Below are 12,528 nucleotides of genomic sequence, written 5' to 3' on the forward strand. Positions count from 1 at the left end.
AACATACAGACATTTTCCATAGATTTCAAAATCATTTCTGTCTCAGTTATAACCACATGTCTGAGACTTGTTACCACTGTTGAAAGAGCTTCGTTTCTTATCATTTACATCCATATTCCACAGTGTGATTTGAATAATGATAAGGCTCTCAAGGGCAATCTGATGGTGCAAGAAGTTATTTCCATGACAGCATTTCCAGTATTGGATGACATCAATTAAAACAGGTTGATTAATACTTCAGAATGGTTTATATGGCATGCCTACCCTGTCCAATAAATTGAGGTTTTGTGTATTTTTGGTCTATTTCATAATATGAGTAAGGTTCAAGTAAATCAACAAGTAGCCTATGGATGGTGGTGTAGCTTTTCTCACCGATAACTGAGGAATGTCAATCATAAGATTAATGGAGTAAGCGCCCCATCCTGGTTTAAGAGAGATTGCAATGAAACTATAATTTGGAAGGGAGTGGCGTCGGTGAGGTTTCCACACTTCTCTTATGGTGGGTTTCAAACAACATTTTAGAAAGAGTCTATTCTCTATCTCTATACTACAGTCTAAATTGGAGAAACAATTAGGCTTTAGGTGGAGGAAAATCTTACAGTTAGTGCAACTTGTAACAATAGGACGGTCAAGGGGAAACAACTTCACAAGTTAACACAATTAAATAAACGAGATAATAACAGACACATTTTCATTCTGAAATAATTTATTCATTAAAAACGTGTATTGTAACTACCAAGAGATACCTGAGCGATACCAGGGCGCGCGCGAGAGAGAGGAGTTCAGTCAGATGTGTTAAATTAACAGAGGGGAAAAATGAAAAGGGATGGGAGTGGAGAGGAGAGCGGGCGGGTGACTTTACCTTGGGCCTCGACGGAGAATAGCAGCACTGCGAGGAAGGCAGCCACTGCCAGAGACAGCCTTATCTTCATTTTTACTCTCTCTGGCTCAGCAGAACATGAATGAAGCTACAAAAGGAACGAGCAATTACGCATTGGTCTCAGCAACTCTCCAGCATTCCACAGTCTACATTTGATCATCAATGGTCATCCTTTTGACCTTTTGAGGTCGTTTAATTACATAAAGCCTAAGGACATGTCCATTGTAAGGCAAAATACAAGAACATGAACATCTAAAATATGCTCACCCTATAAGTCCCGATAAATCACTACAGACAGCCTCAAACTTTTTTTCTTCAAATGCATAACCGATATTGGGGAAATTAAAGAGTTTCTCCTTCCACATTTCTATGGGATTAGCGCGCCTCCTGCAGTAAATTCAAAAACTTAACCGTAAAAAAAAAAACGATTCACTCACCTCATTCAGTCAACCACTGCCCTAAACATTTATGAAATGGGAATTGATAGGACTGGCTAACTTGAATATCTAAATAGGCACAAACTACTACACACATTATCGATCCATATGAATACATTATTCATGCAATTCAGAGAAATTTGCCAAATTCTAATGCACGACAAGACGCCATAATAATACAGGTGCGCCAAGGAATGGACTGATATTTGTTTGAATGTACTTGACACCATTTTTCTACTTGTGGAGTGATCAATTCCAAAACCGCCTGACAGTAAATAGTCTGTTATTTAGAATATGAAAAGCAACTATTGGATGATCCATTTCTTTCCCTATACCTCAAATCATATTGCATATTAGTGCGCTTCAAACTCTAAATGCACGAATTTGCCAAATATGTTCTAAAGAGCTGTGACACCTAGATATTCTAACACCTCATTATCATGTCATGAGCGCAAAACGCACAGCATTGATGATATGGCTCCTGAAGGCATGTATGGGCTGTAATTAATTCCACACAAATATAAGGCACATCATTTTATAATATTTAATAATGAACAATGCACAAATGAGCAACAAATTGCTCTAAGCACAATTATCTCCTGGATAGTCTTTTTACAGTCTCTCTATCAGATCATCAGATCACAAAGCAGCACAAACTCAGAAAGTCTTGCTATCAATAAGTAAATGCAGTACTCACCTGTGGATGTGATGTTGTGTTTTCTTTCGTTTGATTTCAGGAAATAAAAACAGTAAAGCCTATTTGGAGATACCCCTTCTGCGTAATGATGGATACGTTTCACGGGAGGAGAACTAGTTCGTGCAGACGAAAACTCAGAGCTCCCTTGTGGAGGTCCTAGATAAGAAGCCTCTTTCCAAGTGAGAAGAATCTCTTCACAATCTGCTACTTAATAGGGGGCTGTTCCCAACTCTCCCTTTACTATCGTAAGCTCTTACGACATTCAGCAAGCGTGGAACCCTGCCACGGATTGATATATGTAACCTCTCAAAGTGTGGGGATATACTTTTGGAAACTTTTGCATATTTTTCTGCATTCCTTTGGAATGACGGTCTTCTATGTGTTTTAGTCACAAGTCGTCTACACATTAAAGGGATAGCATCTGCTTTTTGAAACTGGAGATGTGTTACTGGCAACCATTTAGCCTTTTTTCCACCATGGAACGATGGAAAAATTCAGCTGCCCAATAGCTTTTATTCTGGAATCGAGTTTAAGAGTCAGCAACCATGTCCTCTTAATTTAATGGGCTTTATGTCAGTACATAAATATTTATAAACTTATTGTTATGTTATTAAAGTATTTATGGGTCTTTAGATTCCATCCACCCAATGTTATTAAAATTCTTAACACAGTCCAATCGTAATTATGCAGGCCAGGCATTAGGAAACAGTGATGTTTTCGATCAGCCTGCCTGCTATCTCAGTGACAAAAATATCTCAGTGAATCAGTCTCCACTGAAAGTATAGTAGGCCTAGAGTTTTAACAATTGAGGCCCAGACTGTAGTCTAATAAACCTGTTTGTTGTTTGAAAACATAGTATCGACCAGTCAAATCATTATTGTGGTCAATAAGACCAAGTCAGGCTTATTAAATATATTTGTAAAATATTTTCAATTGAACGTTGTCAAAATTATTAACGTTCTTCAAATAAATGGAGAGAACATGTACTCTGTGTCACCCATCTGATAAGATTTTTTCTCATGACGTAATTAAATCTCCCAACAACGTCTGAGACCCAATCAATCTCCTTGAGGACATAGCCCTCTAGTGACTCAAGAGGCAAAATACGCTTGCAAACGAGGTGCCTATTTTATTCAGGCCAAGGCTAAATCAGTTTTCTCAGCCAGTTTTTAATGTATCCATGAACGAAAATAAACTTACTGTATCTGCTAACCATTTCTCCAATATAATTTCTGCTGATAAAACTGACATAATTTTGCTCATCAGGAGTAGACTCACATAAAACGTAGTGTAAGAGAGACGTAGCCTTGAAGTACATAAAAATTGTCTACTTCTTAAAAGGAGTAACAGAGACAACATTGTAATACCGTACACTCCCTTTCTTATGTATTCATCGTCCCAAATCCAGATGTGATTGTCAACGACCTCCAGATGTAGTCTACTACACATTTTCCTCTATTAAGTTTATGACAAGCATTGGCTCTACAGTTTAGTACGAAAATCTAGACTATAGATGAATACTGCAGATGTGTACTGGTGATTGTGTATTTCATTAAAGAGGTGATGAGGAACATGTACAAGGGTAAACAAATACAGTGCATGTGTTTGGGTACCAAGTACTACATGGAACGCAGGTACAGGCATCAATGGAAAATCATACAACATCTGAACTTTTTGAAAATAATGCTGCTGAAACTCAGCAAAGGATTAATACATGATATGAGCTCATTCTCACTAATCTCTCCTCTTTTTAATGGCTTTGTGGAACAGAAAGTACAACACCACAAACAATATTTGGTAATGAGAGGCGTCTTTAATGAACCTCAGTTCAGTAGAGTACAAGAAATGCATATTGATCCCATGAACATGAAACAAAAAACATTATGGACATGACAAATCTGATCCCTGATGACCAACAACTTTTTACAACAAACAGGGTGTTATTTAAAACAGAGGTGTTGAGAAGAGCTAAAGTTAGTCCTTCTTCTTGGGGAAAGCTGCTTTGATCAGTTCATACACAACATATCCAGATCCTGCAACAGAATGAAACATTATGTCCAGTGCGCATGTTTTCAACTCATTTTCATTCCATCCAAGCACCAATACGCCTGATTCACACAATCATCAAGCCCCATGATTAGTGGAATCAGGTGTTAGTGCTGAGCCAGAACAACAATGTGCTGCCCTGGGGAGACCCCAAGACCAGAACTGAAAACATCTTTCCAAATGAATAGCCTTAATGGTATTCAATATCTTACAGATGAGAATCCCTATCAACCTTATGAGGAAACAAACAGATACACTTTTTGCAAAAAGCCACCCATACTCACCCAGAATAGTGAGGGCCATTGTTGCTCTGTACAGGAGTGCATCACTGACACCCCCTTTCAAGTGAACTGGTATCCCATTGTCCTCCTGGTCAGGATAGATATATTGTATGAAAGATAACTGACAATAAAGTCATGTGTGCAGCAAAAAATAAGTAACCAGTACCCTCCGCAGTCACACACCAGCATGCTCCTTGTATTCTCTCTGATCCAATCATGTAGGCATACATTCCAGCCAATACAGATTTCCTAATTGATTGCAAAGCAAGGTTTCTGTTCTCATTTACAATCCTCTTACAACAAAGCAGTTGGCACAATCAGTTATTGTAAAGCAGCCAATGAGATAGTGACATTAGTATCCCCTGATTTACTCCCTTAATTGGTGTATTCAAAGGTAATCAGACATGAGTTAAACACAAACATCACACCATGGAATCTGCTCTCGAGTGTTTTACACACAGCATGCAAAAACAACAAGTAAATCCTATCCCACGATCTGATGTCAGATATACTTATCTGTGAAGCTATATGGGTTTCAGGCTTCATATGCTGACAAACGATGGGTGGTGAGGTGGAAACTTAACCAGTGCACAAGAGCAGAACTCTTATGACAGGTAACCAAAACCCAAATATCTCGGTAGACATTGATTCACATTACCCAAACATTCACATTACCCAAACATGGATTATTTTGTTTTGAGCATAAAAATTTAACCTTTAATTGTGTAAACGGGATTTGAGCCTTACAGGCTGCGCAACATTAATTTTACCTGGAACATCTTCTGCTTCTGTGGGACCTTGTTCTCCACTTGCCTGCGCGCGCTACTGCTGAGCGTCCGCCGCGACACCTGCTGGAGCATCTGTCAAATAACGGTAAGTAGGGAATCTATTTATAAGCCCTTCCTCTCCAGCTTTACGGAAAGATGGGATAATGAAAGCTCGACGCTTGCTTGAAATAGGTTAAATTGTCTGTCTGAATACAACGAAGTAAGTTTAGTTTAGTTAGTTACGGTTTTTTTGGCAGTTTATAACTAACTTATCTAGCGACTTGGAAGTCTGTGATGTGCCCTGCTATGACCCCTAACGGCTCGTGATACTAGCCCTAAATTCTTCTTTTAGCATGCATACAAAAAAGGCAGAGAGATATAAATGAATAAAGATGATGATACAAAGGTCAGTCAAAGCATAACAAATCGACATCTTACTAAAATATGCCTATACATCTTCTTCCCACGTCTCTTCGCCAGACAAGGACACCCGGAAAACTGTGCTTCTGCTACTTTCTTATTCATTGGAGGATTTACTAACACGTCACTAAAGCTGGTGCATACCGCCACATACTGGGTTGGAGTGTGCTTTGGACTTGTACTAACTCAATGTAGAAAACATCAGATCCCTGCCCATGGAGTGCTGTGTTTATTCATATTACAGTTCTGTGTTCTCTAGAACATCTCCTCAATCCTCATTCAGCTAGTTTATTTTCTTCATGCAATGTTGTTGTCTTGAGTATCTGACCCCTCAATGTCAAGACATGAACTTTCCCTCCAGGTCCAAGTAAGAAAGAAGTATGCCAGCAAGTGCATGCATGTCTACCTTCTGTTGTACTGAATATGGACTGGTTTTACTGTAGCATTGCACTAAAACCTCAACTGAGATTTTGTAGTACAGAATTCAGTTTACTCATCAGAATTACAGTGAATTACAATTCATTATCTGAGGGACCACGTGTTATGTGGACCTTGGTTAACAGTGTCATCAAATAACTGAACCATTGTGTGCTGTAAGACATCTCAAATAAAAAGGAAAACAAAATGATGATTTGTCCCAACACGATTTTATTTGTGAAGCAAAAGATGAATACTCTCCAGAATGAATATACTGGCATTAAAAGCTATGGCAACTCTAAAGTGCAAAAAAGATCACCAATTGGTGGCAATTCTAATTTAAAAACAAACAAAAAAACAAATATACCAGTAAACATTTTTACCTTTAACTTAAAACACAAATGTACTCTAACATCAAATGCTTTGGTCCCTTCAAACCTTGAAAGTGATGTTCCATTTGTGTAATGTTCGCTTCTGAAGCCACATTTTGCATATTATAAACAGCTGAACAGAATGACTGTATATATTGAGCAGAGCATTACATACGGTACACAACATTGCAAGTAATCCATAATATCTAACCTGAAAAACATGTGCACAGTGTATACAGACCAGAAATATGTGCCTTTGAGTGACAAAAGAAAGATGGTTTTTGAAGGCATTGAAACATGCTTTTAAATTACCTATTCATCTTCTGGCAGCAAACTAAAATAATAAACATCAATAAAATAATGTTTTTCTCTGGATTACAACAGCACTACATGTACCACACTTTGCATATATATATGCAATATATATATATATATATATATATAGCTTCAAGTTACTGGCAAGACAGTTTTCAACATTCTTAAAAGACATAGGAGATGAATCATGGCTTGAGTGCAAAACATCCAACAGTAAATGACTGTATAACATTCTGACCTTTAAAAATAAATATAGAGAATCTCCAGGTTATTGGAGCTCTCCTGACATTCCCCTGACATTTTTACCCCTAACACATTTGACAGTAGCCATCTCTAAAATATTGAAAAGCAGGCCATTCCTACTTACACAAGCCAGACAAGGGACCAGAGCTGGTAACATTTAGTCACTGGTCATGCCTTTGCAAGCCAGCATGCAACATACAAGATGTCTTTAGTTTGGGATGTCTGCACTGTTGTTGCGGCTTCCATATTTGTGGTGGATGATGAGCAGGACCACACCCAGGAAGAAACAGACTGAGCCCACAGTGATGTAGGCGATACCCAGGAAGGGATTCTTGCCCCCCATCCAGGATATGGTGCTCAAGATCATGCGCTTTCGGCCCTCAAAGCTACGAACAGGATAGTCTGGATTCCATGGTTGAGGAATATTCAAACCTGTAAGCTTTTGACTCATTAGAGATTTGTCCAACAACACAAGAACTCTATAACCCTATAACCGTAACAAATAACAAGGACATTCATATCATGACAAATGAAATCACCAGAATCAAGACAGATATGACGAACCTTCAAGTCAAACCTTAAAAAGCTACCATGAGAATGATGTATGTAGGAACCTGTTCCAAACTAAAACATGCTGTAAAGCTTTTGTATTTGAAAAGCTCTCAGTTAAAAGGATACTGTAGGTGACTTCCAGGGTGTAATTGCCCCGGGGAAGAGTTGGAGTCATGTTGTTCTTCTTCTGGATAATACGGTAGAGCTTGCGGAAAGTTGGTAGGGCTGCAGTGCGCATCCACACAATGAAGTCCTCATTGATGAATCCATTATTCTCCGGGTCTGTGTCGAGTTCATAGACAGCCTTCCGCCAGTTGATAGGCTTGGTATTACCTGGAGGAAGAGAAGACAGTTAGCTCGTTTAAAAATATCTGTATGTCTGTTCTTTTTGTGTCTTTGCTACATTATGAAATTACCTTGGAAAACAGATGTGAGATTGGGGTTGTTACCCCCTGGGTTCCTGAATTTCACATGCTTGTCTGTCCACCAAGCAATGCCCTTCTTCATCAAAGGAATTGCGATTTTTGTGCCATTAGGGTCAATGTAAAACAGATCCAAAGTGTCTATAAGAGAGGAGACATTGATTACATATAATTCATCATTTAATTTACTTGTTCATGGTCTACATCTGCTGTATAGGACAAACATGTCTTACCATTAAACATGCTGTTTGCAATTGCACCACATGGGGCGATGGCCTTGTTTTCGTTACGTGCATAAGGCTCACACTCTTTACTGGGATTCTGTGGACAAGCAGACAAGTAAAATATGGCACAAACATACTGACATGATCGGATCATTTCAAATGAGGGGGAAGTTGGGTACCATTGAAAATATCTAAACCAAAAATAAATCTGCTCCTGTCCTAGTTCATTGCAGTGTATAGCATGCCACTCAGATATGTCTAATTCACAAAATTCCTAATCAATATGAACATGTACCAGTAGAGAGCTGCTGTCTCCATTCAGTTGGCTGTCATCCCTGGACTTGACATAGCGCCGGTGATTTTGGTAGAAGTTGGACAGTCCATAATACATGAAAACGTTACTCTGTTAAGACACAAATTATGTCACAAAATGCAATTCAATTTTCATGGTGAGCAGTGTTCACAAGAGACACTGACCAATTCAGCATACCTGAGACATCATGCTTCATACTTACTTCAAAAGGATGGTCCAGAGAGAAAGGCAATGTACAGGTACATGGCTTTGTGCTGTTCCAGCTAAAGCTTTGGGAGCAATTGAAGCATGGGCTGGACATGTCAATCCCAGTGTAATCAATCTGCAACAAGATTTGCACAATTTCTAAGCATCACTAAAATAATGATAGCTCATTATTGGCTTGCTATTTCACCTTCCAACAGATAACGTCGAACAGAAAAACAGTTTATTTTTTTTGTGGTTGCAACAGTTGCTGAGTCTATCTCGTCCTCCTCACCTCGAACTCTTTGATGTTGTTTGACGTTACGTAGAGGCCGATGCCGATAGGGATAAAGATGAGACCGATAACGAAAAAAGCAGGCAAAACCGTGCCCGCTGTCAGAATGGGTTGCCACGCAGGCAATCGTTGTTGTTTAAACGCTGTGTTATCTGGTTTCTTATTCTTGATGGTCCCATCGCCAGGTCCAGGAACTATACCGTCTTCATCCTTCGCGTTGTAGCTAGACGCCATCATGGCTAACTAACTGATGATGCGATTATAAACAACCAGTGGCAGCTATTGCCTCCGTGTTTGTCTTGCTATTCTAACCTGCTCTAACCTGTTATGACAAACATAAGTTCAGATGTGTTGTGATATAGCTAAAGTGGTATATTCTGTTATTTCTGAATAAATAGATCGAGTTGTATCAGACAGACAGCCAAATTGCTGTCAGCTAGCCAGCCAGGAAGTTTATAAACTTGGCGTGATGCGTGAGTGCGTGCGTTGCGCATTGACATCATCAATATCAGAGATACTGTATTTGGTTACAGGTTACAATCAGAGATGGTTAATTGTGCTACAATGTAACTTTACGCTTTGTTTAGGGTTGCAATCGTCCAATTCAGGAGATGGAATCAGCGTTCCTTGTTATGGGATTTTCAAATCATGGATTGATGGATTATCAATTAATCTCCTGAATGTCCTTCTATATCTTAATCTCCGTGTTTAAATCCAGAGTTAATAATGACAAAGAATTCCCGTCTGAATGTTTATTATTGAAAACACATTTATCACCAGCAGGTATAGGAGTCCTCCTTTGACAATACAATTCTGTACTTGTAATCCATGTTAGGCCTATATCAGAACAGCTGTCATACATTTCCAGAGACCTACTAATCAGAAACCAATATCAAAAAGGAGGCTGATGATTTAGAAGTATTGACAGGGATTGTGAGGTGTATTACTGTAACTTAATTCACCAAAAAGAGATCATTAATGCTCTTTTCAGGGTATAGCTGTACTGTGTAATGTCATGTATTGCATCAAAAGCACATCCCACTCACATTTAAATAGTTTTGGTCTACAGATGTTGTATGTGTTCTACACATGCACTCATTATAACAGCAATTTCATGACAAGGTGTCAGGGTGATATCTTATCATATAGGCCAACCAAGGAAAAATAATAGATAAATGTTGTTATGCATAGTATTTCACAAAGATGTATCATGCTGACCAAAGTTGAAAGAAAAACACCAGTATGCTGATCTGAGGTTAGCCTTTGAATAATATGAAAATGGTATTACACACAAAATAGTGAGAATAAACATTTCAAAACACTTTTACTTTATCTGGTGGTGAGTCCAGTATTAATTTGTGTCCTATCTGTAAACAGTTGTAAATATCTATTCTATATCTATACCGCCAATGTTCGAAAATGTCTTTTTAGTGCCCTCTACAGTAACGAATAAGCAATCCACTCTCCACACTCTCAATTGTTTCTGAAGAGGATGCATATAGTATTAGTTGAGGAATATGGTGGATTTTAATTATTTGAATTACTTTTGCTCTTGATCTAGATAATGTGAATCTTGCCTTGATTTCATTACCCACAAGTACACTTTGCATACATCTCCAACTCTTACTGTATGTGGCCTTATGCCGGAACCTAGTGGGAATGCTATCACAACGCCCACAGAGATTCACATTAGGTGCTCAGAGGTTAAACATCATCTCCATGATAGTCTGCTGACTGCTGACTGTGTGCTGTGCTGGTGGTTGCCGGTAGCGCTGGGCACACTGTGAGAGAAGGCTTGCGTGGCAGGGCAGTTGTCAGAGAAGTTGAAGGATTTCCACATCACACTCTCATCTAGGCTCAACAATCACATGGTGCACAACATTTCCTGTATGGGGAAAAATCATTGAAATGACAATTGTGGATGCATGAGATTATATTCTAGACTCATTCATGAATCTTCTGTTGTACATGTCACCTGTGTTTCTTTGTATTCCTTTTCATTGGTGCAGTATGCACCTAAGTCAAAACTGATTTAGATTAACTGATTCCTGACAGTCAGACAAAAGTTATTATGAGTATCTCCATAATTTGTCTGTGCTGAGGTTGAAATGTGGCATGTGTATGTACTGTAATGTTGCGTAAATGTTGATGTTATGATACATAGCACCAACAGTGGTAAGGTAAAACTCATCATGTCAGGATAACATTGTTTCTCCAAACAATATGGCCTGATCTTACAGACAGACTGACACATTACTGATGACAGTACTGTATTAGCCAGCAGCCAAATGCTTGCTAATGGGGGCACATGAGATGATGAGTGGTGTGAAGTAATAGCTAAATTGGGTTTGGAATGAGGTTTGGCATCAAAAGGCTTGAATACATAGAGCAGTGTCAGTGTTAGCAGTGGTATTATCCCTGTGGATTATACTGTGGATCTATTGACCCAGGCTTACATTTGCACTATTTTACATTGCATTTGTCCTTACATGAAATGTAGTGATCAGACCAGCCTTACATAAGTAGATCATTAGACTCAGCCTCACAATGTTAATACATGGAAAAAGCCTTTGATCCACCAGAATCTCAGTCAAACAACCTCAGGGGAATCGAGGCGAACATGTGCAGGATGCAGCTGAATGAAATGTAATTCACATGTCAAGAATCTGTGTGTTTCAGCTTTCTCATGTTTACTGTCCCTGGTTTCCAGATGCTTCTCTTTAGATTGAGACCCAACATGAACCCCACTACTTTCCTGTTTGCCTTGCATTCAGTCTGGTACCTATCTCTCTCCATCTGCACTGCTCTGCTGAATATTCAGGGCTGTCTTCCCTTGCGCCATGACATCAGCAAGTCTCCTATTTGCCTCATTTCACTGATTATGTAAACCTCTGTTCATCCATTCATGCTAGGAAATGTGCTAATTGTAGCCATTGTTAGTGGTTTTGTTAAGTTTACTTAAAATAAGTATTTCCTAATTACTTAGAGGGTATGTTTAACCAAGTCTTAACGATGAGAGCATCACCACCCTGTGTTGAATTTCCTCTTTGGATCCAGACCTGTGACATGTTTTGCCTCAGCAAATCCTTTGACATCATCTTTTAATTACATTTTGGATCATGAGCCACTTGAAGGAAATCAGTTTCAATGGTTGTTGGCAAAAATGGGTATGGCCTCTATGCTCTTGAGGTAGAAAACACAAACGCACATGTAACCATGAGAAGTCTTTGTATATACATGTGGAATGCCCAAATGGTCCTGAATAGACCAAACAAGTTAATTTCTAAGATCCAGCCATGAGATAATGCAGCACACATAAGACATTCTCCCTGAACCTGTGGTGGGTCCTCAGGAGGTTTGTCAATCGCATCAAGAGTTCTTTACAGCAGGACTAGATCATATCATGAACCTGGGCCAAAACATGACCTGTCTCTTCCTGTTTTCACTCCAGTGGTCTCTCACCCACTGTGTAAGTTCCATGACTCAATGAGGAAAAGGCTTTTCCATTAGCACAATGCATGACATAAGCACTGTGCTAAACAATAGTATTATTTTACTGTCATAGCAGTTCACTTTTGTTTTTAATTTTCAGCTCTTCTGCTTGCGAATTGGGTAATCTAAACTCTTTCATGTCACATCCTGTAGGTTACTCTTATGCTCAATAC

At 39.0% G+C, this 12,528-nt stretch overlaps 3 protein-coding genes across 3 annotated transcripts in view; all 3 read right to left on the reverse strand.

Moving 5' to 3' along the window:
* The window catches only part of col12a1b (collagen, type XII, alpha 1b), a gene marked incomplete at its 5' end in the record, with an annotated part of 59,865 nt that extends 58,933 nt beyond the window's left edge, over positions 1-932 (reverse strand). Inside the window, one exon of the mRNA XM_083688497.1 lies at positions 863-932. Within this exon, the coding sequence (XP_083544623.1) occupies positions 863-932 (70 nt within the window). The remainder of the gene's footprint in view (positions 1-862) is intronic.
* Positions 933-3,817: 2,885 nt separating this feature from the next.
* cox7a2b (cytochrome c oxidase subunit 7A2b) lies at positions 3,818-5,619 on the reverse strand. The gene is made up of 4 exons (XM_083688544.1): positions 5,547-5,619; positions 5,112-5,201; positions 4,345-4,429; positions 3,818-4,047 (listed from the first exon to the last, which is right to left on the reverse strand). The coding sequence occupies exons 1-4, from the start codon at positions 5,562-5,564 to the stop codon at positions 3,989-3,991; spliced, it is 252 nt and encodes an 83-aa protein (XP_083544670.1). The 5' UTR covers positions 5,565-5,619; the 3' UTR covers positions 3,818-3,988.
* Positions 5,620-6,158: 539 nt separating this feature from the next.
* LOC310817681 (cell cycle control protein 50A-like) lies at positions 6,159-9,295 on the reverse strand. Its single transcript, XM_083688340.1, has 7 exons — positions 8,864-9,295; positions 8,588-8,707; positions 8,368-8,475; positions 8,082-8,169; positions 7,843-7,989; positions 7,553-7,759; positions 6,159-7,276 (listed from the first exon to the last, which is right to left on the reverse strand). The coding sequence occupies exons 1-7, from the start codon at positions 9,098-9,100 to the stop codon at positions 7,083-7,085; spliced, it is 1,101 nt and encodes a 366-aa protein (XP_083544466.1). The 5' UTR covers positions 9,101-9,295; the 3' UTR covers positions 6,159-7,082.
* Between the last annotated feature and the right edge of the window lie 3,233 nt (positions 9,296-12,528).

The sequence above is a fragment of the Argentina silus genome (genome assembly GCF_951799395.1).
Source record: "Argentina silus genome assembly, chromosome: 17".
Classification (NCBI taxonomy): Eukaryota; Metazoa; Chordata; class Actinopteri; order Argentiniformes; family Argentinidae; genus Argentina; species Argentina silus.

Bases quoted from the DNA above. Each gene is read 5' to 3' on its own strand.
- cox7a2b (XM_083688544.1), bottom strand. The intron at 4,430-5,111 runs GTAAAATTAATG...TATCCTGACCAG, and splicing joins AGAAGCAGAAGATGTTCCAG to GAGGACAATGGGATACCAGT. The intron at 4,048-4,344 runs GTGAGTATGGGT...ATTCTGTTGCAG, and splicing joins AATGGCCCTCACTATTCTGG to GATCTGGATATGTTGTGTAT.
- LOC310817681 (XM_083688340.1), bottom strand. From the start codon at position 9,100: ATGATGGCGTCTAGCTACAACGCGAAGGATGAAGACGGTATAGTTCCT. The intron at 8,476-8,587 runs GTAAGTATGAAG...GTGTCTTAACAG, and splicing joins CTCTGGACCATCCTTTTGAA to AGTAACGTTTTCATGTATTA. The intron at 7,990-8,081 runs GTAAGACATGTT...CCTCTCTTATAG, and splicing joins TGCAAACAGCATGTTTAATG to ACACTTTGGATCTGTTTTAC.